Here is a 27836-nt window from a genome sequence, read left to right on the forward strand (position 1 = left end):
TGCCTATGTATCAAGCCAATGCAAGACAGAGCAGCATTTAATTAACATTTAGAATTGTGCCCTGAAGGCTGCCTCAAATTACTGGAGGCCTCATCTACAGCTGATTATGTTGCAATGATGAGGTTAATGATGCTGGATATTTGGTTCCTTGGCAAACAGTAAAAATGTGTGTGCTGCACAGTTGATGTTTCCCTGGGTAACCTCAAGTTTAGATTTAAATTAACATGTATATTCATTTCACTTTCTTTTTATGCTACCACATAAACAGCCGTATTCTGTTTACGAAGAGTGCATTGCATTTACTTTATTTTTGCCATTTAGTTTGTTGTAGCCAAACTAAATGACAATTCTGTTGACAAATGCAAAAACTGTAAGCATATATTTTACAGTCTAGCAGTTTTTTTTTTTAAATCTGCATATATATCAGACAATCTTTGGTAAAATGAGTCATATTCTAAATCCCAGTTCCAGCTAGTAGGTTTTTTACCCAGGAGATAAAAACTGACACAAAGTTGTTGAGCCACTTATCCTAAGCAAATTCAGTCAACGCTCCAAGAATAATGGACTGTGTCCTAGAAAAAAAAATAAAAATGGAATGACACACAAACACATACACTTGGGCTAAGGCACATTTCAGCTCACTACACTCAGGCCATATTATTCTGCTTCACTGAGCTCACTTGACTTTCTGCCAGAATAACTGTAAAAGTCACTGCCCTCTCTTCCCTACTTCTGTCTACAATCATGTCCTGAATTTCCTTCCCATGTTTCATCCTTTTCCTTCTTTATCTCAAGCACTTCCTCCCAATTAAGTTTAGGCACAGTGATCCAGAAAAAAACTGTGGGATGTAAATGGGCCATGTTTCATTGTTAACAAACACTTTGAAAGAGTCAGTAGAACAGGACAGAGAACAGGTGACAAGTACACCAGGTTGGAATTGGTAAAGATAACAGCCATAAGACAAGAAAGACAGTCCTGCTAATGCATAAAGAGACAAAGTGGCACCCAGAAATCTGAAAGCCATTAACTTTGATGCTGGCTTGGAGAAATGGGATCTGCAATGGCCTATTTCTGTAGGCTCTACATCTCATCAGACACTCTCACTTGTGTCCTCATGTTGTGTCATTTATTTCGCCTTGAAGTCTTTTTTTTTTCTTTTACATCAGTTGATTGTAAGTGTGTCCATGTGCAAGTCTTGTTTTGCAAGTCCTTCCCATTTAGGTGTTCCATCACCCGAATGCCTCGAGTGCACAGGTAATACAGATGAGCCACAGGTGCTTCAGTAGCTCCCTGGACTCATGTGATGTCATAATGAAACACAAAAAGTAAATTGTTTTGTTTATACTCGCTTCTTCAAAATAAGACAGAGTATGGTATAAGGGAGCGTTTTAGCAGATTTGTCAAATAAATATTTTTATTATTTTATTTTTTGTAATCAATTACTGACCACTGCGGGATAGTAATTACCATGGTATTACCAAAAAAACAAAGTTTCCACAAACTGATCTATGGCATTAGTATTTTTATTTATTTTTATTTTTGGATACATGCTTCCTATTTCTAACAGATTAAGCCACAAGATGTCCTTAAAGGTACCAAGTCTGACAATATCCAGGGTTTTGCTTAAATCCTGGATAGTACCTTTCACTTAAAGTTGAGAAAAAAAGAATGTTTGGTAGGACTTCCCCTTTCACAGTAGTTTTCCAAGTAAGTTCTATGCATAACTACAACATACAGAAGGAGATGAGTTATAAGACTTTACTGAAATTTATCAATCCCAATTTGCGTGTATGAAGATAATTCTCTATAAAGGTTTTCAAATATTTTTAGAATTGCTTAAGCTGAAGAAATGTTTAACAGGAAAACAGGATGCACTGTGTCCTCAACATCTTTCCGTCCTCTATACTATAAACTATAGTATAACTATAAAATTGGAAATAAGCGTCACTGTCCACCAACCACATCAGGTAATGGATGGATTTATTATAATGAAGTCGCTACTGCTGCAGTGCCAACTCTAATTATTTTTTCTGTGTGAGACAAAGTGAGAAAGATGAGAATAGAAAAAATAGAAAATGGAATTAGCTGCTAATATATGCAAATGAAGAATTTAGAGTTTCTTAACATATCTGTGTAATTTGGGTTTCTGGACAGAATTTATTTTTGCTAAAGCAACTACTTCTATTTAATGTACTGATTTACCTGTGACAAAATAAACATGTAGACTGGCAAATGGGATGCTTATAGAACAGACATCCATGCCCAGACAGACGTTCCCAGACAAGCTTCTCTCTCTCCTCTCTGTCAATCTTAACCTTAATTTGGATATTGAAAGAAAAGCTCTGAGTACCTGGGTTTAAATTTGAATGCTTAAATACCTGAGTTTCCTAAGGTATTTGGAATATCAGGCAGATGTTGAAATATCAGCTGAAATACATTATTTGGTTACTTTATCTTAGCCTTTACATCCAGCATCTGGAAACAATTAGGAGCCCACTGCACTGAACCCCATTGAAAGCCTCATGTGTATTCCACCAGATATTAATTGCTGAACTCTTCCCGAGTCAAAACATTAGTATTGTTCTTTCTAAATGACTATGAACTTGTTTTCTGTGCATTATTTGAGGTCTGAAAGCACTGCATCTTTGGACCATTTCTCATTTTCTGCAAATAAATACTACATTTTTGCTTGAAATTCCAGAGACATGTTGTCAGTAGTTCATAGAATAAAAGAACAATGTTCCTGGTGTACTCTGATATATTCCAAATAAGTTGCTATTGCTGTCTAAATGCACAGGAATTTTGTTGAACATCACATCATGTTGTATCTTTGAAGTATGAGGCCGAGTGCTAAATACAGCATATTCACTAGCATCAAAGATGCAGAATTTACATAGTTCTGCCGCATCAGAACAGGTTACTTTTGCCTTGATAGAAATGTCTCTTCTTACTTGTAATTTTTGATATTTAAAAATAAACTGGAAAACAATTATTGATAGAATGTTTCATAATTTCACTGAAATCTGAGTCAGTACTGCAAAGCATTCTGGAGGATTTACGCAGAGGAAAGGCCCAAACTCTCACGGACAGCTAAGCAAGTTTGGTTGGATCAACTACAACTCACTCATTCATGGGTAAGCTAGGAACAACCAGTTGTGTGATTTGCGCAGCAGCAGTTTCATGTTTCACTACCGTGCCTAATAACTGCTTCACAGAAGCAGTTAAAAATAAAAATGAATGGAAAAATAAAATAAAAATGAACGGGCTGGAGTGAAAGGAGAAAATCAGTACAACAGATCAGGAAAAATTTGAACATATAGCAGAAAAGGTTGTGTCACCAGTTTGGCAGTATGTCAGATATTTAAAACAAAAACTTATCAATACTTGCTAATATTGACCGATATAAAACACACTGTGATATGTTTTTGAACCATATTGCCCATCCCTACTTCCTAAACTGTTAAAAATAAAGGCAAATACAAATTTTAACAAGGAGATTGTTAAAAGTTATTAATAACAAGAGTAGGATCAAAATCAATCACAGTTTCATCCAAAATCATATTTAAAATGACTATTTTCCTCATTTCCACACCTGGATAAAAAGAAAAAAAGAGTAAAGAACTGCCTTCTACATCTTCCTTCTCTACATCTACACCTCTGTATAATAACTGTTCAATGAGAATTACACTGCCTCATCTCCTCTCTGATAAATCAGTGCCCTCAATTTCTCCATAGCTGACCTGTTCCTTTCTCCTATCAATCTTAACTTATGCCACCACTTATTTTCTTCCCCTCAATTTTTCTATCAAAATGTTCCATATCTCATTTAGTTTCTCAATAAATTAAACTCAGTTTGATTTTTCTCCATGCCACACCTTGCTGTTTCAGGCTAATTTTTTTCTTCTTTTATCCCCTAATATCTCCTGGTAACATTGGTAAGATAAATGTATGGATGAAATAAAAAGCATGATGAGGGTTTACTATATTTCTTCCATGCAGGCATAACCAGGACAGATGGGAACTGGGCCAACAGGCTGATTTTCGTTGCACCTAGCCAAATATCTGTTGGCGGACGCAGTTGTCTGTCTACAGATGGCAGACAAATGCATATTTGTCAGATGTGAGCAACAATAATTTGTAACAAGATATACTTTAACCCACTCATCATAGATCTTTTATTAAGTGTCAGTGTGTGTGTGTTAGAGAGAGAGCGATAGAGAGAGTGTGTGAATGATTGGTCTTTGATGCTGTGCTACGCCTTACAATACATCTTCTGTTATGGCAGGGTGACTGGGCAGGCCCTGTTCTAGATGGTGGTGTGGTATAAATCAGACTTCATCTGGCTCCCCGCCACAAATGTGTCATCTCATCCTGTTCAATGAGGAGCCAACAAATATCATACAGTGTCGGGACACGTCGCACTTCATAGATCCTCCAGATGGCTATAGTAGCTCCCTGACTTTCTGCAAAACAAGTCTTGTTGTGGTGGCCCCTTCATGTCCTTTCTATAGATTTGCTGCAAGACAAGTCATCGTTCTTCCATTGCCCTGTCAAACAAGTCTGTCTCAATGGTTCCTCTGCATCAAAAGCCCAGATGGCTACAGTCAGCTGGAGTGGAAAAATAAATGCCCTCTGTGTAAACTGAAATTGAGTCAGATGACATGCAAAAAACTGGGTTTAAAATCCCATTGTACCTCAAGAATATAAGCGTGTATTTAGCTACTGTACAGAAAGTCAAACTAATGTAGCAATAATGGAACAAGAGGAAAAGGGAAACTTTGGAGAACCTCTTTTGCTCAGAGCAATACAAACTATCATAATTTTTTATATTCAAGTTTTTTTTTTTATGAAAACCTATATGATCACATTATTCTGAGGAAATGTCTGTCACTGGTTGAGACAGTCTATAAAACTAAATTTTGGTAAAAAAAAAAACAATCAGGATTTCAAAATATTATCTATTAAGCATTGTTGAGAGCAGATGTCTTCATTTACACATTCATGTTTTTCTGATCTCCCTTAGATAATTTTTTGCTGGAAACTATGACGATGTGCCCACAGCTTCCCTGGAGCAGTCGGACAAAGGCGAGGCTGCCATGCACCTCTGACCTATTTTACCACCAGCAGGTAAAATAGGTAAAGTGTCTTGCCCAACAACTGAGATACATGTAGTGGGGTGTTGAACCGGCAATACACCAGTTACAGGACACATTGCCACCATTGACCCTTAAGCCCATTAAGAAGGGCAATATTAATTTATGACTTTGAGTCATAAATGTACATAATGTGTAAAATATGTCCTACAAAATTAAATATGTTGGTCCTAATTTAAAATGAGGACCCATATTAGCTGCTGTCATAAGTCTGCGACTTCAAGAAGAATACCAAACCACTTTAAGACACAAATTTGAAAGATGCCACTAATATTTGTTACCAGGCCTACAAGATGAAAAAAAACAAAAAACGGATTCATACCTGTAACCTTTACAGGTACGTATTTATTTAGTATTTTACCTTCAAAGAACCAAAGTATGCAAACTGGCAAAGTACCTCGCGCTACACTGTGACCCTACTACTACCATCGGAAGGTTCAGTTCACAGAAACATGTGCTCTACAAAGCCACGTTGTTGTGTTTGTGTATGGCTGCTGTTTAGTCTGCTTTCTTTTTCCAAACACTTCTCCAAACATCTTTACAAAGGGTACAACATGGGAGCATTGTTTGTTCAGGCTGCTGTTCTCTTCCTGCCTCTGTTGTAGGACAAGTAGACAGATGCTGCAGCGGTGGAGGACTATTTTGATAACATGACAGGTCACCTGCTGCTCGCTGTGCCTCAGGAGAGCACAAACACACATGTCTCTCTCTCTGCCCTCTCCCTTGTTCTATCCCACAGGTTTTTCTACAATCTAAAGTTAACATGTGTGATGATGTTGCACGAATGTGGAACCGCATTGTTTTTGAGATAGTTATTACAGCTAAAGTGAATAATAGTCATTTGAGAATCTTAGAATTTTTTTTATCCCTGTAGTTTAATAATAGTTCAAAATAGTTTAACTAAATTTGTTTTTGAGATTACATCTGAATAAAACCATATTTCTCTCCTATGCCTCTACTCCCTCTTGAGTGATTTATGGAAAGTTTGCATAAGAATTTATGTTCTTCACTTACCATGAAAAGGAAATGCATGTAGCTTATTCCAGAAAAGTATATGAAGTTGTTCTTGGGTCATCATATCATTCTTTAATACATTGTGTGTAGATAACAATTACTGTTTTTTGGTTATCTTGTTTTATTTGTTTAACCTCTTTTAATAAAGTCATATTCAAAGAATCACAATGTATCAATATATTCCTTAAAATTAAAAAAAATCCTAAAGACTATTCAGATTCATCCTATGCTTTTTAGTGTAATAGCAGTAGTTCAAATAAAAGTAGTCATTTAAGATTTATTTGGAAGTAATATGAGACTTGAATGAACATTAACAGAATTGGATGTAGCCTATTTTCATTTCATAAGTATAAAAAGCTTTCCATATGTCAACCTTGCATAGCTGTGATGCATTTTATAAAAGCTAATGAACTCTCTACCATGAACTGTAGCTCAGTGAAACAGCATAAGCTTCAGGAGTTGTTTACGAAACACGCAGGCTTGAATATATAGAGAATTTTACTGTGGAAATTTATTAGTGTCACTGATATGATGTATGCCCAAAAGTCAACAGTTTTTAAATGCATATAATATTAAAGAAAAAATTATCTGTACTTCATTTTTCTCAATTAATATTAGAATTCTAAATATGAGCACTGGTGCACAGATTTTTTTGTGTGTGCAATGAGGACAAAGAAACCACTTATGTGGTGATACCAAATGGCTAGATTTTTTTTCATCCTAATTTCTATGTTTTTAGAGTGTTCATAAGCAAAAGAAAGCACACATGCAAACAAGAACGTTACCAGCTAGAGCAATACTGGAAGCACAGAATGGAAAAAGATGTCGTTTGGAATAAATTGGAAGGGGAGGGGAGAAGAAAATTGGAGAGTCAGACATGGAACTGATTAACTTCTCTTTAATAAAGCGCAACTCACAAGAGGACCCTTCACTTCCTTTATCTATCTACACACACTCACATGCCCACAAACACCCAAATGTAGAAAACACATTCCAGTGCCAAATTGATCATCCTTAGATTACTGCACAAGCTGTGATCACAACCCAACTCAAAATCACTTGACTCGCATCAGAATTCACTAACCTGAAGCTTAAAACATCACAGTGACTCAATGTAGATTCAGGGTCTTCAAATCCAGCCCTCGAAGGTCTGTGTCCTGCAACCTTTAGATATGTCTGCTTCAACACATCTGAATTAAACAATGAGGTCATCAGCATGTCTCTGGAGAACTAGTCTGCATCCTGAAGAGGTAATTCAGCCATTTGATTCAGGTGTCTTGGACCAGGAACACATCTAACTGTTGCAGTACTCTGAACCTCGAGGTTTTGATTCGAAGACCCTGATGTAGACGCTCCAGTTGCCCTACAGGCTTAACACTGAAATCATTATGGTTTATTTTAAGCAGTTCTTTAGCTACTGCACTTATGTTAAAACACTTTCCAATAAGTTATTACTTCAATTATTTACTCAATGTCAAGTTAATAAAATATGACATGGAAATATGTTCTGTAGGATGATTGCATAGCAACAATGCTCAGCCAAGACGTTCTGCAAACAAAAGGTCATGCAACAGTTTATTCCCCATTACATCAAAAACTAAATGGACAAAATGAGTTCCACAATAAATACTGAAACCATAGTGCTTTGCCCAGTGCTTTGTGTTGTTACTTCTGACAAATAATCTGACTCTAAGGTGGACGACTAGGATCACCATTTCTCTGTTAGGAAAGAAATCATTGACTGTCGCACGAAAGCTTCATCTAATGGAACATCCATGCCTCCCCCTGGGGGCCAGAAAGCAAAGCTAATTCAAGAAGCGTGGGCCCTGTCAGCTGTCACTGGCTATGTGCACTCATAGTCGCACTCAGGCATGCACACGTGGGCACACTTATCCAAAAAACACACATCGACCATGCATGTGCTCAACTGAAGCAGGGACCTAATTCCAAAAGTGTGGGCTTCTGACAGAAGTCATCGTCTGTGAGCACAAAGCCAAGCAGCATGTTACACAACCTGGCAGGCTAATGTGTGGACGGTGGGAGAGAAAGAGACAGAGAAGGCGAGAGAGGGGCAATATTGATTGGCTGGCTAACAACGAAATAAGGGAAAAGAAAAAAAATCCTCCCAATGGCTATTATGGCGGGTGTTAGAGATACATCTCTGATAACATTGACGGCACAGTGTTACCCATTATAGTTGGGTAACAGAAAAGATAATATGAACTCCTGGTGTCTGCTACGTAAATGTTTTCTATTTAATAACATGTTCACGCAGCTGCTTCCAAAACTCCCGCAGGTTATTTGCACACCTAGTATTTGCCAGCGTTTTCTGTCTGTAAAACCTCTAGGCTGGAGACTGAATGATCCTCTGATTTGTGGCTTTTAACTCAGGGTTACTTCAGTGTAAAAGAACATAATGTAAGTTACTATACTGAGTGGTAATAAAGAAGACCAATCCATCTACCCAAATCTTGAAGTACTCTGCATCAACTTCAAAACATGCAGACAGGAAAGTGCGTGCCTGTACAATCAGAATGAGATCGCACAAGTATAGCTTTAAAGGGAGGCATGCAAGACAGAATTGTTTCCTCTCAAAGAAAAACAGAAAGAACATACTAGAATCAGTCAAAAGGATCATAGACATAGTCCAGGACTTCTGGAATAATATTCTTTGATAAGATCAGTCAAAAAAGGACACAAGAACAGAGGACATGTTTGAGATTAACTTAATTTAGCATTTTAGGAAAATAACCACATTCCATCTATGAATTACACAACTACGAGTAACATGGTTAGGGGAACCTTTGCAGCAGCTTGACCTTGTCCGATGACCATCATAGAATTCACCATGAATTCTTGTGCTTACCTGTAAATAAATTATTTTCTTTTCCAATGATAAACAAAATGATTAGTCATCAAGTTGTGAAACATTATTTAAATCAAATTGATATTTAACATAGTATCCTGATTTCATTTATATATATATATATATATATATATATATATATATATATATATATATATATATATATATAATATAAATATTTATATATATATATAAATTTTTTTATATATAATTTTTCATGGGTGAATGCAGATCTGCCTTCCTATAAAAGAGGAGAGCAGAGATTTTGTAATCCTTCGGCAATAAAATTGTGACATCAGTATTTTAGCGGACATGTGAAGAAAACTTCACATGACACGTTCAAAATGGACATGTCAAGTAATTACCAAATGGGATGCAATAGCTACTACCAAAATAATTCATATGGTTGTGCAGGGCAATTTCTTTGTCGCTGTGTGTACAACAATTCATTTGTCCCAAGATACTTTATGACACATATCATGCAGATTTCCATCTCATTGTCACTGCGTGCACCATTGCTTATTCACTGAGATAATACAAGTTAGGGTTTTGCTACTGAAACACATTAGCATTTTAGAATACATTAGCATACCCAAAACGATCTGTGGTAACATTGATTGCGTGTAATCGCATGCATTTAGATGTCGCTTTGCCTCTGATCACATGCAATATGCCAATACCCCTCGGTACTCCCCTACCTCCCTTTTTTTGAATGCAACCATGCACACACACACACACACGCCCCTACACAAGTATACTCAATTGTAGCAAGGCACTCCCACCACCTGCTGTGTAGCAGGTGCCGCGATATGATTCCACCCCCTCTTTTCAAGAATGCTGATCCCCAAGTGCACACACATATACATACATGTCTTCAAAGACAGAGCTGTGAAGTAGAGGTGACAGGTCTCTGGTTTGATGCCATCATCAGAAAATGTAGTGCTAATTGCTATCCCTTCTCTGTTAGGGAGCTGAGTGGATTCAACATGAGGTCCATATGGAGCCTAGGATGGAGTCATCTCCTGTTCATAGAGGACCAAAGGGTTCTAGCTTTGACATAAGTCACTGTGGTACATTTCTAAAGGTATTTTAAGTTTTCCTTTCCACTAATCAGCTTCATCACATGATCTTGAGGTTGCCAGACAAGAACAGACGCATGTAGATGTTAGGCGTTGTTGGTGTGACAGCTGATTAGAAAGATGAGAGACTCGACTGTGACATCTCTAATGATCTCTCCGTCTGATTGACAGGCTAGGAAAAGCTCCAATTCACACATCTAGCACATAACAGAATGTGGTCCACATACAGCAACAAAGGTCACCATGTCCCAATCACACACTACATACAGAAGCACAAATACGAGCGGTACACTGCTCCATTGCATGTTAGAAAAAGACTATTTGCTACCATAAATTCCCTCCTGTGGCTACCAGAATATGCCACCATTATGTTGGCCCTAGAAGGGCTATTTCCTCCCCAGTTAGCCTGTCATCAAGGGCATTGTACTGTATTGTCTGGGAGTGAGCCTAAATGGGACCCTTTCAGGGGTATTTTCAGGTACTTTCATGAAAGAATGGAGAGGATATTCATATCATATTTCGTTTTTTTTTTTTTTTGTATTGCTGACTGAACAAAGCTTTAGAAAACACAGACAGACACACTAGCACACCGGCACTTCCTACACAAACCAAAATCACCATGTCAAGCGCATTCCTGCTCCAAGCAATTTCCTCCATCTTCTCCCAACAGATCTGATCAGCTTGCTTGTATCTTGTACCTCAACTCAAAGCAGCAACTGCTACATAGATTGCATTATGAATGTTCAGGAGAAGCCTATAGACACTTTTTAAGAGTTTTAAAAAGCAATTAAGTTTGGCTTCATAATAGCAAACTGAAGATTTTTACAGCAACAAGTTCCCCTATTTGTCCTGACACTGATCCATTACCTGATTATTGGCAATTATCTGACGATTTACGATGTACTGATTTTACTTTGTTGAAAGGCAAAGTAAAGCATTGCTGTTAGAATTGATCACAATGCTAATCACATTTCAGTGTAACACAAGGGAACCTACTGTATATATTATTGTATTTAACAGTGTTTTGTAAACCTGTACACCCCATTGTTTGAATGAGGATTTTTTTTTTTTAAGTGAGAAAAAGCACTAAACAACTTAAAAAAATACTGCAAAAATCTGGTTGCAACAACTAAAAACAAATGCAAATACTTTGAGTTACAACAATACGTCCCTTTAGGATTAAATAAGTATTTTCAAAATTAATTAAACTGAACTGAATAAACACCATAACACAAGAGGAAGTCACCAATGAATAAAGAAAATATGAGACAACAGGGAAATGTGAAGATTAAATGTCTCTCTAACACTGGTGAAAAAAATGGGATAGAAACAGGTGGGGAAGGCTGCCAAGAGTCTGACAACAACACCGAAGAAGCTGAAGGAATTTCCGAGAAAGAACTGGCAGTGTTTTACATGTGATGACAGTCTCCTGTATGTCTGATCTAAGGAGTAGGGTTAAGAGACCCAAATCTATTCTTTGCAGGAAAACATCTAGTTCTTAAGATGAAACTCAATTTTATTTTTCAAAATCACAGCTTGGTGAAGAACACATCGAAATAAACAAGAGAATGACTTCAAGAAACCACTGAATGTATTTTAGTGTACTGAATGAGTTTAATACTCACACTCCTTTACTATGAAGCCACACTGTTGCAAAGTGTGCAGAATGTTGCTTGGTATTGTCTGAAATAAGATATTGCTTGGATGGGAGAATATGTTGCTCCATCCATTCAGGAGCCTTCCAGGTATGGTGACAAGAGTGGTTCTTCTCAGGCCTAAACCAAGACTGCAGCCTCGAAGGTCAAGTCCAAAATCAGACCTTCCAAGACTATGATTAATAGAATACCAGCAATGCAGAACTACAAGTTCCAGTCACAACACTGAGAAGAAAAAGCAGGATTTGACGCAGACATCCACTTTATTAAAGTTATTGTGTTTCTAGATATATATTTTTCATTTATTTATTTAAGTTTGATTTAACCAGGTAGTCACCACTGCGATTATGCTGCTGCCTGTCATTACCAGGTCTCCTTTAAAATGAGATTTTTTTTAAAGGTTTTATTGGCTCTAGTGGCCATTATTTGACAGTGAATTGAAAGGAAAGTGGGTAATGAAAGAAGGGGGAAGACATGTAGCAAAGGTCACCAGGCAGGGAATTGAACCTGCGATGGCCGCGTCGAGGACTAAGGCCTCCTTATGTGGGTTGTGCTCAACCCTTGCACAGCACCCCCAAAATGAGTTTTTTAAGGGAAACCTGGCAATGATAGGCAGCAATACAAAGAAACAGCTACAAACATTGCATACAAATAGCATCCACAAAAACGAGGGCTAAATGAGTTTTTATGCATACACATACATTCATTTCACTCAATTAGTATGTGATTGTTTTTGTTTTTATTTTAAGTTTTATACAAATTACATTGTAATATATATCGTTACCGCCACCCGTAACAATATATAGTGATATGAATTGCATGCCATATCACACATCCCTAATGTCATCCAGTGAGGCGCCTCATTTTTTAAAATTATTCTGGGTCTGGAAAGAATATTCATGGACCCCAAGTGAATTTGACACAGCTCCTATAAATATGACCCATACTTCCAGAGCAAGTTGGTGAAGACTCCAATATGTGGCCCTATGTTTATATTTCCATTTATTGTCCTGAATAAAATCCATATATCCTTGACGTGGCAACAAAGGTTAAGAATAAATCCTTTCCTTTTGGATAAAACACGTGAGTGATGACAAATCATCCTAATATGCATCAGACAGAGCAAATCCATCAGATGCATGCTTTCCTCTAAAATAAACAAAAAAAAAAAGAACACTTACGACATGTGTCATTCCCTCTCCGCGCTGTGATCCATGATATGATCGAAACGCTCATATGTCTTGGACAAGGCACAATCAATCATAGGAGCCAGGAGAAAAGAGACAGATGGAGGCCGCTTGTTTGCTTTTTATCTTTTCCACATTTAAGAAGCACAATTCATCCATCTGACCATTTGTCACACTTCTTTCCTTTTAGAAACTATTGAATGATATTTATAAAAGAGACACCAATAGATTCTCAAAGCATTACCCAAACATCAAAATAGATTGAAAACAGAAGTCCAAAAATGCAAGCGCTCGCCACTCTCCTTCTAAATTTCTGCCCATCAATAACAGCTGAGAGAAGGGATCCTCTCTCAGGAAATCATTGACAGGTGTCTAAAAGACTTTTAAAAGCAGACTGACAGATTTTTTCCCTTTTTTTCAGACGATGAATTCACTCATGCAAGCATACGTAAAGACACACTCACAGACGTACACAGTGACCTTGTCATGAGTGATAACCATCACATGATAGGTGCTTTACACATCTAACTCTTTTTTTCCACTTTGAGTATGTGCAGTAGTCCAATGTGGATTTCAGACATACCATATAAATAAATAGGATAAATCATTTTTTTTCTGTGAGAAATGAAAGGCATTTCATGGCGGAAAAAAAGGTTTAGTCTTTTATATCTTGAAAACAAAATGAACATGGATTATTTTTAACAACATAGACGGTTTGTCTTTGTAATTCACTTACAAAAAAATAAGTCATTAACTGTAAGAGATGATGTAATCAGTAGACTGAGTCAGTTTTGTGAACAAAAGTAACCACAATTTCCAAAGCAACTGTAGTACAAAAGTTCAGAATGCCAAAAATATTTCTCACTACAAGAAAAAAGAAAGCAACAACCCGAAAGAGCCTAAAGATCAGAGTAGCATTAGACATAAAACTTTGTCACCTGTTTGCTAAATTGCTAAAGGGAGTATAATTAGTTTGGCCTCAAAACTAAAAGTCTGAAAGAAAGCAGGCTGCACTCTTGATATTAACTGTAATTCTGTATATACATATACTATATGTGTTAGGGAGATCTACAAGGACTTCCAAGAACAGACCAGTTCAGTTTTGTTCATATTGTCCTCACACGTGAATCTTAAGTGACAAAAATAGATTTCAGCAAAATGACAATGATCACACACATTATTCAGAGAGTTAACATATAATCATGCCCCTAGTCAATTACATAGCCATAAAATTACACGCTTGCCATGTCTTACCTAGGTTGGGCAGTATTACTGATTAAACAGATCAACAAAGCGTGACAGACAACATTTATAAAGGGCATCGTGACATGGAGGCTTACGTTGGTGGCCAATAAGATGTGACAAAAACTGTTTTAAAGATTTGAAATAGCTGCTAGTCAAATTTCAGAGATCTAGTCTGCACCATAGAGTACCACTGTGCTAAACGTGTTATGCAGTGAACAATCACAGACTCAAATAAAATTTTTAACTATTTTAAAACCATGTTAAATAATTTATAGAATATGCAGTTATAGAACACAAGTCGTCAATTTAAGTCTTTTCAAATCATGGACTATTTGCCTCTAGTAAAGTTGTGCTGTGCAGTTACATTGTGAATTTAGAGATTTAGATTAACCTACTCGTTTTCTGCTCTCTGTATCGCAGATATATTTCTTGATATTAGCTGAACTCTCTCTAAAACCGCCATGGCCCAGTTGCAAAACATCTGGAAAACGGCTGTACGATTACATTCAGCTCAGCTTAGTGGGAGCGTTTATCATTTTGGCATGTCATCAGCACATAGCTACATGGCCGCAGAGGAAAAACGAGCACATCTGTTCATTAAACTTTACCTTATTTAAAAATACCTGACTGTGTGTCATATATGCAGACAGTGTGCAGACAGTTCATTTCTCCTATAGCTTATGGAAAACGGCCCGAGTCCTCGCCAAACGTCATATGTCAATCTACACAGTGGGTTTCAAATAGTGTGTGAAAGTTCGGATCAGAAGTGACCCTCTATACATGCTCAGCCTTGGGAAAAACAGCAGGTGATGAGGAAGAGAAGAATTGGGAAGTGCTGTAAATTTTCAAATGTTCTGTGAGCTTAAATGCAGAAGAGGTTTATTTGAGTGAGATTGATGTTGTAGCAATTCTCACAAAAAGGAAAATACATAACACTGATTTAAAGCATTGAACAGGTTTATTTCAATCATTTCAGTTTTTTATATATAAATAGAAGTCCCTTTCCTCATAGAAATCCAATCACAGGTACTCTCAAAGGAATGCACTCTCTGCAGGGCTGTATGTGCTTAAGGGTTACCCACAAGAACCTCCTAATTAGCACGTATAAGATTGAAGTCATGATGGCTTATCCTCATCTCTCTCTCTTTATCCTTCATCGCCTATACTTTTTTTTCTAAAATAAATCCTAGTCTTCAAGCTGCTCTTGGACAAAAAAAAACCCTAGTGACTGCACTGTATATACATACGTAGGTCTGATTCTCATTATTTATTTGGATTGAACTGGAATTTACTGGGTTTATAATAAAAAATAAAATTGAAATGAATTATCCTTTGAAGTAGTGCAAATTATTGAAAGGTGAAGTTGTTTCAGTTATTCCATCCAAAAGGTGGATGGCATAGTTTGAACATTTCATTTGTTTTTGGATATTTTCACAATTATAGCTTAAGGCTAACCTAAAAGTTTAGCCTTAAGCTACACTTTACCTTATTTAGTTTTTCATAAAAATTTAATTTTCTCACAGATCATTAACTAATGATTTTTTAATACAAAAATGTGGTTTATCCAAGCATGTTAAAGGAAAGTTGAGTAGATGGAAAAAAGAAAAAATACAGAAATAAGGTACACAGGTAACAAAAGTCTACAAAAATCTTTTAAACATTGTGAAGCAAAGTCAATTAAAGAGTGTAGGGCAGATTCACAAAGGTCCCTGGCATCCACACAGACCTATCCTTGATATGGACAATAACTGTCTGTCACCTTCTTTATTTCTGAACAACGGACCTTACCACAGGGGCCGCTTTTCATTGGTTGATGCCCATTCTACGTGGTCACGTGAGTGGCCGTCTCACAAACACGCTCAGCTTCCTGTTAGCTAAGTACAGCATAAAGGCAGAACTGATACAACTTCTACACCTTGAAGCCTGTCTGCTACACAGTCTTACGTTAGCTAAACAGATCAATATGCAATGTGTCTGTATCTGACATACACTAAAGATTTTATTTTAGCAGAAAAGGCTTTGGACTAAACTGTTACTCGTGTTAGCCACGCTAGCACCAAGTACAGCTAGTCAATCAACCATCGCTGTGTTCAGGGAAGCGCTGATTAATAATCGAGAAATAAATATCAAGCCTGGAAACTTGATATCGCTGTTATGAATGTTATTAATCTTTGCTCGTCTTGCGGGGAGCAGGCGGTTGCCACGGTAACAGGTGTGCTTAAACTACAAAGAGAGAGAGAGTAAAAAGGTAGGAGTGATTTTGAGTTGATCACCTGTTCAGGTTATTTTACCTTTGTTTACCTTTGCTGTGGCGCATTACAGCTGCTGTAGTTTCTAAACGTTGGACTAATTACCTCGTTCTGTTGTGAGTTTACGTCATTCACAACAAACATCACAAATATATTTCATAAAATTTTAACAAACAAATGGCTTCTACCGAGGTAATTATGTGAAATTAAATTAATTATATCCCAACTTCAGCAGATTTGCCTTTACCTTTACAGAGCTCTTTGGTTCCTCCTGTCAGTCTGCAGCTTCTCATATTGACGTCATCAAACCAAATTTCAGATCTACCATAACTGACTGACACCTGCTGGCCTCAGGTTTGCAACCAGCTTGTGACTGAGAAACCAGTAACCTCCTCCCAGATGATGACATGAACTTGTTAGTTCCTCTGTCCATTGTGGTAGCTGATATATTGTGAAAATCCGGTAGAAATGTTGCACTAATCGAGTCATGTTTACATAGAAACAACGCGCTGCTAGGCTTTGCTTGTGAGACTTGCGGTCACGTGGGTCGGTTGTGGGCGGAGCTTGGTAAGGTCCATTAGTGTCAGAACAGTCTTCCCACTGCTGATAAGCTCTGTAAAGATCCCATTGCACTGATGCAGTAGTTAAAGCAGAAAGAGTCCAAATTAACTAAGTGCATATACTCTAAAATACATGGGCATGCAGATTTTTGTGCTTTATGTAGTTTTATCATTTTTGATAAACTGAATTTTGGATTTTCATGAGTTGTAAAGCATAAAAAGAATAGTGGCAGAAAAAAAAGACTTTGATTTGATGATCATGTGTACTGAATTTAAATGAGTTTCACAATTTGAATTAAATTACCAAGAAAATTACATTTTCACAAACATTCTAATTTACTTACATGCCATCTGTATCTGTAATAAAATAAGCTCTGGTTTTGTTTGTGTTTCCTCTCACATTGTAATCTTTTTTTTTTATTTTTAAATTAGAGTATAATCAAAGTTTAATTTGAGCTCAAGGTGTATCAAGGTTTCCATAATTCATTCTGGTCTCTTTAGTTTATTTCAAAAACAGAAAAAACAATTGTCCTTCATATCAATCTTTTGGTTTAATGTCCTTTTTAGGGATAATGTATGAAGCAGAGAGAAACACTGTGCTAAAACTTGTCGATCGCACTGCCAATCAGCTGCTAAAAGTATGAAAAAGATTTGCTTAGAATGGATTGAGATGGAAGTAATATTTATGTTATAAAACAAGAGCACAATGTTTAGATGCTAAACCTGGATGAAGTAATCTGATTAGGCCGTCTTGAAGTTTTGAAGAAAAGTCTCTTTAAAACATAAGTTTTTAAAGACGTACTCCAGCCACCCCAGTGGATTGAGATACTGTCCACTTATTTCCCATTACCCTCTGTGCTTCAAATCAATAATTAATTATCTCCACAAATGCTCTTCTTATCCAGTTACAGAAGTGGACAGCACAGGGCAGGTGGAAATTTGCCTGGCAGAGGGATTCAGTGTTACACAGGGTGAGAACTGTCCTCCCACCATTGCTACTTATTGGCCCATCAGTGTCTCTCTTGGAAGCTGGCATTCCATTTTGCAGCACCGCGAAGGCACTTCATTTTTCTCCACCGCACTTCTCCTCTCTCTCACCAACACAAGCAACCCACACATAGAGACACAAGTATTCATACACAATTTCTCTGCTACGCTCTTGCTAAGAGACCAGTGTTTAATAAGTGATTACATTTATGGAGAGGAGAAGGGCAGCAGAGTGGTGAAATATGCCCACATGTCCCGAACCTGGATGAGGGGATTGTACTTACTCATTAATAATGGGACAGGCTCCAGGCCCAGGCCCTTAGCTTCCCATCTCTGCTCATTTCCTTTCTGCACATCAGAGCTCTGTATATACATGACTGCGAGTATAGAGGTTGTACACGTTCACATTTGCGTGCACGCGTGCGTGTTTTAGTCCCAGTGAGAAACAGCCTGTGGAGGAGCCGGATTTTATTTAATCAGAAGTGGAACAGCTTCCACCACCGCCTATAATTTCAGCCCTATTAACGTTCTACCGTTAATTCCTCTGAGCATTCAGACGCAGCATCCTGTGAGCTGCTAATTCACTTTACATTGCAAACTGTACCACACGCTTCTATACGTACAGAGGGAATCTAAAACATTGCACATGCATACTTGAAAGACCAAGGAATAGTTCAAACAATAGCTATGTAGTTATCAAATATGCAGAGTGAGTAACATACATTTAGAATACTTACACCTTTCTTTCCTTTACTCTCTCATCACTCAATGACTGACCAACCTACTTAAATATGCCTTTAAGCCTTGGCCCTAAAAGTTATATTAAATCAGTGTGCCTAACTCAAAAATACATATCATATGACAATCATAAAAGAATCTCTTTGTTCCTACAATCCCAGAACCCCAACCATCTCTTTACCCTGCTTCCTGTTTCTGCCAATGCTGCGCTTATTACATCTTTTTTTTCCCAAGGAAAGGCTCATGTTTCACTTTTCTTCCTTGTAGTGTTCCCAGCAATAGTTCAAACCATACATCTGTTTTTAAACATAAAAATGTAAGGGGACAGCAGGTGAAGGAGGGCGGGAGAGAAAGAGAGAGAGTGAGAGAGAAATTGGAAAAGGGATCAGTTGTGTGCAGATTTGGTGGAAGAAATTGGGGTGAGGTGAATTTGCAACTAAAATGCCTAACAATTGTCTCACTAACCCCTTAAAGTTTTTTGTACTATTACAAAAACATTTTTAAAAACTATGAATCCTTTTCCTTTCACTTCATATACAGTCAAAAACAATCGAACAGGCAAGCAGGAACTTTTATAAAGTATAAACAAAAGGGTCCTGTAAACCCAGCCTGCTCAGAGCTGGTGATTGAAGGGTTGGCGTGTATGGGGGAAGGAGGGGCATAAAGAACCATAGGATGGAAAAAGAGAGGGTGAAATGGGGTAGTAAGCATAGAATCATCTAAAACTAGACTTTGGGAACAGTGGGAAAAACACTCAATAATCAATTGTTTCTTTTCTCACCTCTCGATTCAACAAATATAGTAGCCGCTTCCCTTTCCTGCTGATTGAACAACTGTCACCCAATCACCAGGAAAGGTGATAATGGAGAGAAAGAAAAGCTCAGAACCATGAAAAAGAAAGAGAAAAAGCACATTTTTCACACCTCCATCCTTGGGTAGTGGGGTTAGCCGGGTCACTGCGGCCAATCAGTGACTAGCGTTTCTATTTTCCACAATGCGCAGCTTGGAGGGTTATCTCTTAGTTTCTGCTCCTGTGCGTATCAAGCTTTCACACCGTGTGTGTATGTGTGTGTTGCGTTCATAAAAAAAAATTGATGGAACTGGCTTTTGCAGCAAACAGATGACTCACACAGTTTGAGGTTGAACTGTGTCACAAGCGTCGCCGCTTCCACTCCTGCGCTCTAATATGTTATGTATGTTGCTGATGCAGTAGGTCTGCTTATCCCCCGATGATTGGACAGATAAGGCATCAGTACTCATCCCGCAGTCTGCCACCTGCTCTGATAAGCGTGGGGCACAGAGTGTGGCAGGTGGAACCTAACACCGTTGATAGCATCTCTGTGGCAAATCTCTGGACAGAGGAATGTCTGGAAGACGTAGGCTGACGACATGGTAAACAACACGAGATATCAGCACGTGAGGAAAAGGTCTGAACAGAAAAGAACAAACACACATTCGATTTGGCACACCAAAAGCTCTGTTCTTTTCCCTTCATACTGCTCACTTTCACGCTAGGGGGCTACAAAAAAAAGTGCACACGCAAAAGCTCCCAGTCTGTATCCACCATCTGGCCCTCCCAAGGCTCAGATGTCTCTAGGGTAAGGTGAGCTCCGAGGGGGACTCGCTATGTGTTTATATGTGATATGTGGGGGTGTGTTTGCATATGTGTGCATGTAAGTGAAAGAGGAAGAGGCAAACAAAAGGGGTAAGAAAGCAGTGATCAAATAAACTGTGAGAGTTTGCAGTATACAGTCATGTATAAAGAAAACTACACACAGATCACTGCATGCATGTTTGACTGCAACATATTTACAGCACTGCAGGCACACCAAATGCTGGCAAGTGTTTGCACTAGGGTCGTCATAGCTGACTGGCTGGGCTGTCTAAGTGTGTCTTAACACCAAGTAGTTGCTCCACTGTGGGCAAAATAGAGCCCCTATTATGAGATGAAGGCATGTCTGCTGGCCAATTCAACCGTAATAGTTGTAGCACCACACTGGCGACACATGAACACCCACTGTAGTACAAACTGAGAGAAGAATTGAATTTTACTTCAGGTGGTCCCAAGTTAGCAGTATTGCCTATGGCTAAAATACCCTCATGTGAGCACATAACAGGTAATTCTTCACGTCTTTTCAGCTGCATACTGTGTCCAGCCAGAGGACTAGGTTCCAGCTTTATTTTTCATTCGTCACTCTTACATCAGTTTGGAAATGACAGTGCCGTAAAGGAACAGTTTTGCTTTCACATTCCTAGGAGACTCAATGGTTCTCCTTTTTGTTTTTTGTTTTTTTACTGTGTCCCCTGTGCAGCTGGTGAACACATACAAGATACACATTGAGAAGCGGAGCTTCTAACTACACCAGCCTCACAAGGCAACTCTACATTTATGCAACCTCGGCTGACACAATGAAATTACAAAAGTGGGAGAAATAAGTGGGGTGCACCGAAGCCTGATAAAACATGCAACACCCATACAAGACAAGAAAACGTACTACCACAAATAACAGATTTTTCACAAATGTAGCTTGTAGCCCAGTTTGATTTTCTGTTCTCACCGTTTGTTTTTCATAGGTGAGAAGAAAGAATAAATATTAAGAGCACTAAATTATTGGTCCAGTTAGATGTGTATGCATGTGATTTAATTTGGGAGAAATACAGAAAACTAACAAGAAACTAGTATACAGAAAACAATTAAATTATTTCTAAACCACAACAGAAATAGCATATAGTAAATTTCATGCATACAGATTATTTGATTTCACTCTTCTTTAGTGTAATGATCCCAGAGTAATGTACTATAAAAAAAAAACTAACAATAAAATTAAAATTCTTTTACAAAACTGATACCGTGGATAGGATGCCATCTTCCACCGATGACTTGATTGAAAATCCGTCATTATCTGTCCTCACTGAACACGCATCAGTCTGAAATAACAAGTTAACAAGTTCCCCGTTAACAAGAACTAGTCCTACATTCAGTTCATGTGCTAAAACTGAATCACTTCACTCCAAATACAGCATGAATTCATTAATGTCCGTGTTTTTGTGAAATAAAATTATAATTTAAGCAGTTTATTACATCATATGCTAATTAAAATATTGATTTTGTCTTTGTCCAGTATTTGTGTACCAGCGTAGGCACACTTGTTTACTTTTCTTTAATCTTGATGTTGTTAAAGTACGCTATCTGATTAAATTTTGACTCGCATATAATTAGAAAATATGTGTAATGGTCTTTTGGATATACTACTAATACTACGTTTGAAGAACAAAGATAGAAGTGACAGAATGCAATAAGCTGCAGCTTTATTACTCTACTCGTCTCTGCTATACCTGGAAACCCATACCTACTCACTCCCTGCCTGCAGCCAGCTCCCACGCAGTAACAAAACCAGGGTCAAAAACCCCCTCAAACAAACAGAAAACAAAATGCAGTATAATCTGTCAGTTTTTATGGATAACAAATTGGCCTTCAGAGAGGAAGATGTTGTTTTATTTCAGGACAATAATGGACAGTCCTCTACACCTTCTACAATTTGAATCACAGCTGTCTTTTTTAGTAAACGACTGGTTCCACCATAATAAGCTATAGAATGACAAAAAGAATAATTTCTTCTTGTGCCCACTACTTTTTGTAACTGTTGTTCATAATAATTTTTTCCAGGTTCAGCTTAAATTGTATGTCACATTTTCCATTTTAACAGGGCAACAGTATTCTCCTTTATTTTCCTTTAGAGTTACTTTAATGACAATAGGAGAAGTTCCCCTTAGTCTGTGTTCACTATGTCAGAAACAGTGCTGGTAAGTTTAATGTTCTCTACTTAGAGACACTCTTCTGAATTCAAAAGACACACAGCACTCTAAACAGCTGATATATTGTTATGAGACATAATCCTAACCCTGGTGGGAAGTGTTTTCTTGAGATTATTACTTTGCAAAACAAGAGAAAATGACGGTTTAGAGCAATTCCACCAAGTGGATATTTAAAAAATTACTGATGTAATTTAGTAATGTCAACATTTCAAGACATTCATAGCTCTGAAACAATGGAAAGGTTACATGATATACAGTACATCATTATTTCTGCAAAGCAAGTTCAAAACAACAGAACAGGAGGACAAGAATCCCCTTTAGATAATAAGCCACCTGATAAATCTATACTACAATATTATTTATTCAGGAAGCTGTAGTGTTCCCCGTTGCATCCTGTGAGGATAATGCATTACAACTCTGTAATACGTGAACACATCATCCTGTGGGACTGTTTACAAAGCATCGCGAACATTCAAATCCGGCTCATATTAAGTACAGAGAGTGTTTTACATCAAGGAGTAGCCTGACTTAGGCATGTACTGTCAACATATTCCTCTTTTTTTTTAAAAACTTCCGTTGCCTTTTCTCTGTTTCAGTCTTCTCATTTGTGAAACATGCATACTGTTTTCCTTTGACCTCTTCTCTTCTGTCTCTGTCATCTTTTCATCTCCCTCTGTCCCTGTCTATCTTCCAGCCGCTATGATTAATCCCCCCGTCCCTCAATTCCTCCTCCTCCCCCTCTCTGCACCAACCCATTCTGGGCTGTTAAATGAGCGGGTTTATCTAAGCCTAATTGGTTTAAGGGCAAACAGAAATAAGCAATGACTCTCTGAGCGGAGGAGAATGACTTCTGTTGCTGCTGTCTGAAGACCAATCTATGCAGCACCATGATGGGAAAGAAGAAGCCCAGAGTCGAATGGAAAAACCTAGTGACAAAAACTGGAACTAACTGAATTTTGGTAGGGAAATTAGGACATATGAAAGGTTTCCCACTTTAAAAATGTCTGGAAGCTTACAAGACTTTTTTACCCACCCAACATTTCTACACTTTTACTGCAGCAAACGTTTTTGTTAACCAAATTTTAACTCATATGCTTAATTGCCATTAATATATTAAAGCTCTTAAGAATATTGATTTCTCATCATTTGTATTCCAAAGTTGACTGTTCGACTAATATTGTCATTAGCTGTTTATCTGAGTAATGTGACTGAAAATAGAGGTTAAATAAATCAATTATTTCAAGCGTCAATCCATACGGCCGCAGCAGCAAAAATATCCAGACACTTGAAAACACACACGGTTCTATGAATTTTTGTTATCATCATCTGATTTGGATTCATAATGAGATCAATATGAGCCAGGATGGGCCGAGATAATGGGGTCAGAGACTCCACTTTCTCTCTCGCGTATTAGAAAAAAAGAGAGGGGGGGGGAAAACAGCAGCAGCTTGGAGTTCGGATCAGTGAAGATTTTAACCTTCCCGTGGGGCCACCTACTTTCAATTAGCAACCCAAACAAGGAAATCACTTTAATCTTTGATAGGGAGGTAACCCAGGGGCTATCTCCGTATACCCATCTGCTTCATCCTCGTCCTACATCCTATTTAGTAAGCAGTAAAATTTCACTTTTTTTCTCTCGCATTCAGCCTCTCATCTCTGAACTGTTTTCAGTCACTTAACGTTGGATAAACGTCTCAACCTCAAAAAGTATCCCTTCCCAAAGAGGTAGCAATTTGGGCCCCTGCCTTGGTATCTGTAGCTATGCGTTAAAATGCGATGAGCAAAAACAGGAAAGCTGAAGCCAAAATTACAGAGCATATCCCAGAGCTGGGGAGGATCCAGGAGCAAACTAGTGAATGATTAAAGAGAAAACCTGTGTGTGAGGAAACTAATTCTGATCTAACTCATTTATAAGGAAGATGGATATAAACTAAAGCTAGTGTGTTCCTGTCTGTTTGACACGGGAGGAAACAACATGAAGGAAAAGAGTTCCACAGCCATGATGGAAGGGAGCTGGTTTCATCCACCCAACAGATATCCTGGCTGAGGCCACACAGCCCAGAGTCCTCTCCCATGAGGTAAGCCAGAGGAAATGAAAAACATGTTTGACTGAGGAGATGCTGGCTACTGTACAACTGAAGACGAAGCTGTAAAGACAAGTGTCTCAGAGTAGGAAAAAAACAAAGATGCAAACAGCAAAAATAACATTTTTACACATGATTTCCCATCAGAACTATATTCAGAGTCCATAGGAGCTTGTCTCAGCATCTGTAGATGCAAGACAATTATACATGGGGGATTTACTTAATAATACATTATCAATTTTCTTTATGAGAAAACGTGTAAGGAATCATTGAGTTTCTCCTGTCTTTTGTGCCACTCTGAGGGAAAAAAAGTATAATTGTTCTTTGGATAATATGCGAAAGTATAAAAACAGAGACATCACAGCTATGTGGCATTTACTATGCTTACCGTGGCAGTTATGCCTTTATATTATATAGTTAAAATGACACAAACTTATGTAGCCACATAAACAAGTATCAGCGGCGTTCAGCGCTGCGGGAAAATGCTGTTCCTACATAAAGAGAGAAGAACCAAAGCAATCCGCTGCGACCCACGTGTATTACATCCCTGAACGCCGGGGAGATGCAGGCGCTGCCCAGCAGAAGGACCAGGACGCCTCCACTTCCCACCCTCTCCCTCCAAAGACCATCACAACTGCGCCCTGTTTAAAAGCAGCGTTTTCCACATTAATATAAATTCAGAATGGATTATTTACCTTCCATCGCAGAGGACGTGATGACCAGGACGGATAAAAGCGCAAGCAAATCCACTGACATGGCAGAAGGGTTAGTCTCCACAAACCTGTGTCCCCTCCAAAAAAATAATCAAGACGCACGGAGCGCGTCAAGAAAAGAAATCCTTCGCTTTGTCAAAGCGGTACTCCAGCAGACAGCCTCTGTTGTGAGTCACATTTCAAGCCGTAGTAAACAATGTGTGACAATCAGCGCAAGGGGAGAAGCGGAGTATAGGGGCAGAAGGGGGGGGGGGGGTGCAAGGAGATCGGGAGGCGGGGAGGGAGGGGAGGATAGGTTGTTGGGGGGGTCCGAGGAGTGGCTATAGGGGGGGAGACCCGATGTTGCATGCTCACGGACTCATTAGAGCGCCAGAACCAATCAACGACTGGTAGCTGAAACTCACTAACCAATGGCTAAGCCGCCGCTCCGCCTACTTTACATTGTCAAAACACAAAACTTTTCCTTGACCTATTTGAATCGGTCCCCCCCGATGCACTACAGGGACATGACGCCCCCACTTGGTGGACAGGCATTACTGCATCTCATGTTAAATCTGCTATTGGGTGGTTTTTCAGTCAGCCGCTTGAAAGTAACTCAGAGTAAAATGCTTAACACTTTATCACCGTAAGTATCTCCTATAGATGCCTGCTTAAGATCCTTCACTGCAAATGCTACTCTTATTTCAAATTTATATATTATCTTACCCTTGACATATTCCTAACCTGGGCAATCAAAATCTCTTATAAAATGACTTATTCATTTAACTTCCCCATAGTTCACCCAAGTACAGATCTATTTGCATCTCTAATAGCTTTGACAAATTCAGCTTCATCTCCTAATGCTATTTAACAGGCATTGCACATCAGTCCCATCCTCTCACCATAGACCTCTTACCCCCTTTTTTGTGTGTGCGTGTGTTGCAACAGATGGTCTGCACAATGGGTCTTTCCCTGCAGGGACACAGAGGACCAGACTCTGCCTCGACAGAGGAAAAGGCAGTTCCCGCCCTATAGCCCAGAATCATACACCTGTCTTGAGCTAGAAATGTCCCCCCAAGTCCCCAGAGCTGAAGAACTGGAATGGAGTTGTTAATCTTCAGCCTGAATAGGCCTGATTTTACTCCAGGCTACTAATACTTCAATGCTGTCTCTTTGCAGCACACTGGCCTAGATAATTTTCACCTGTTTTTTCTTTCTTTTTGTTTGTTTTTACAAGTTTAATGAATGGGATAGAACTTTATATTTCGGGTCCATCTTACAAAATTATTAATGGCTGTCCATATAGCAACATATAAAACTTTTTTTAGTTTGTTTTGTTTTTGCTTCTTTTTTTTCTAAGATCTGTACTCAAGATCTGGACTTTGACTGGACCATTAGTAACCTTTAGATCTTTGGTTGAAACCATTTCATTATAAGTGTAACCAGGTGAAAGAATGGACATTTTTGTGTGCCGAGACCTGGTGAAAAGGATGACTACATGGCCACCTAAGCCGAGAATCCAAGTGTTCGGTAATGTCGAAGCGGAATTATCTTCCGTGAACAAAGTTAAGGAGAGGATGTAAATGTTATGTTTTTCTTTGTTTGTCCTCTAGAAGTGCCACTGCCGTTTATTACACCCTTTGTAAGAGTTTAGTTTTGTATGTGAAGCTACGTTGCTACATGTGAGCCCGCCATTTTCACCGAAGCTGACGCTTTATATTGACAGAATACGGGTCATTTACATTTGTTTCTTTGCAACTCAGAAAGAGAGAAAAAGTGTTTTTTTTTAAAAAAAAAACAATAAAGGACCCATTTTATTTGAAGCTCCGTGTGCTGCATTACTCCCGGCTTCATAAGTCTGCTTTAATGTTGTTATCCTTTGAGTTCAACCAACACCTTAGTCTCAAGACCTTTACTCAAAAAGACTGTCTTCCAGTATTGCCTTATATGACCAACTTTTCTGTCCGTGTTAAGGACATCATCTTCACAGATGATGTTCCTGCCATCGTGTTTCACAAGAGAGTTGGTGCATTCAGAGTCATGGTGAATGCACCAATTCATGGTATAAAATATAGCTCATGCACTCATGGTGCATGAGCTATATTTTATTTTTCTTCCACTCAAAGTGTTTTGGATAGTGATCAAACAATTTTATTTGGTGTCATCTGAATATTTTCTCAGACGTTATATCCTCCACCTGTCTTGTGGCAAACTGCAAATGGGACTCTGTATTTTTTCTTTTTCCAACCATGGCTTTCTTCTGGTGTCTGTTCTACAGATCTCTGCAGTTCATCCAGAGATACAACACGTAAAGATATAGACTGCTTCTCTGACATATGTATATTTAGCCTAATGGTTAGGGGGACAGTCTAAAATGCACCTGCATTTTTCCACTTTCAGATTATTGATTTAATAATAGTTCATGATATGTTCAAAGTTTGAAATGTTACTTTACAACATAGCCTCTGCAGCTTGAAGCAAAAGTTTGTAGTTGCAATGTGACAGAGCTT

The 27836-nt window shown here is 38.3% G+C and overlaps 1 protein-coding gene across 2 annotated transcripts in view; it reads right to left on the minus strand.

The window, feature by feature from the left end:
• LOC102235277 (ephrin type-B receptor 1-B) overlaps nucleotides 1-25567 on the minus strand; it is a 177079-nt gene extending 151512 nt beyond the window's left edge. For both annotated transcript variants that reach the window (XM_023335810.1, XM_014472440.2), the window contains exon 1: nucleotides 25330-25567. In XM_023335810.1, the coding sequence (XP_023191578.1) occupies nucleotides 25330-25390 (61 nt within the window). In that variant the 5' untranslated portion in view covers nucleotides 25391-25567. The remainder of the gene's footprint in view (nucleotides 1-25329) is intronic.
• Nucleotides 25568-27836: the final 2269 nt, after the last annotated feature.

This window comes from Xiphophorus maculatus, chromosome 6, assembly GCF_002775205.1.
Source record: "Xiphophorus maculatus strain JP 163 A chromosome 6, X_maculatus-5.0-male, whole genome shotgun sequence".
NCBI lineage: Eukaryota > Metazoa > Chordata > Actinopteri > Cyprinodontiformes > Poeciliidae > Xiphophorus > Xiphophorus maculatus.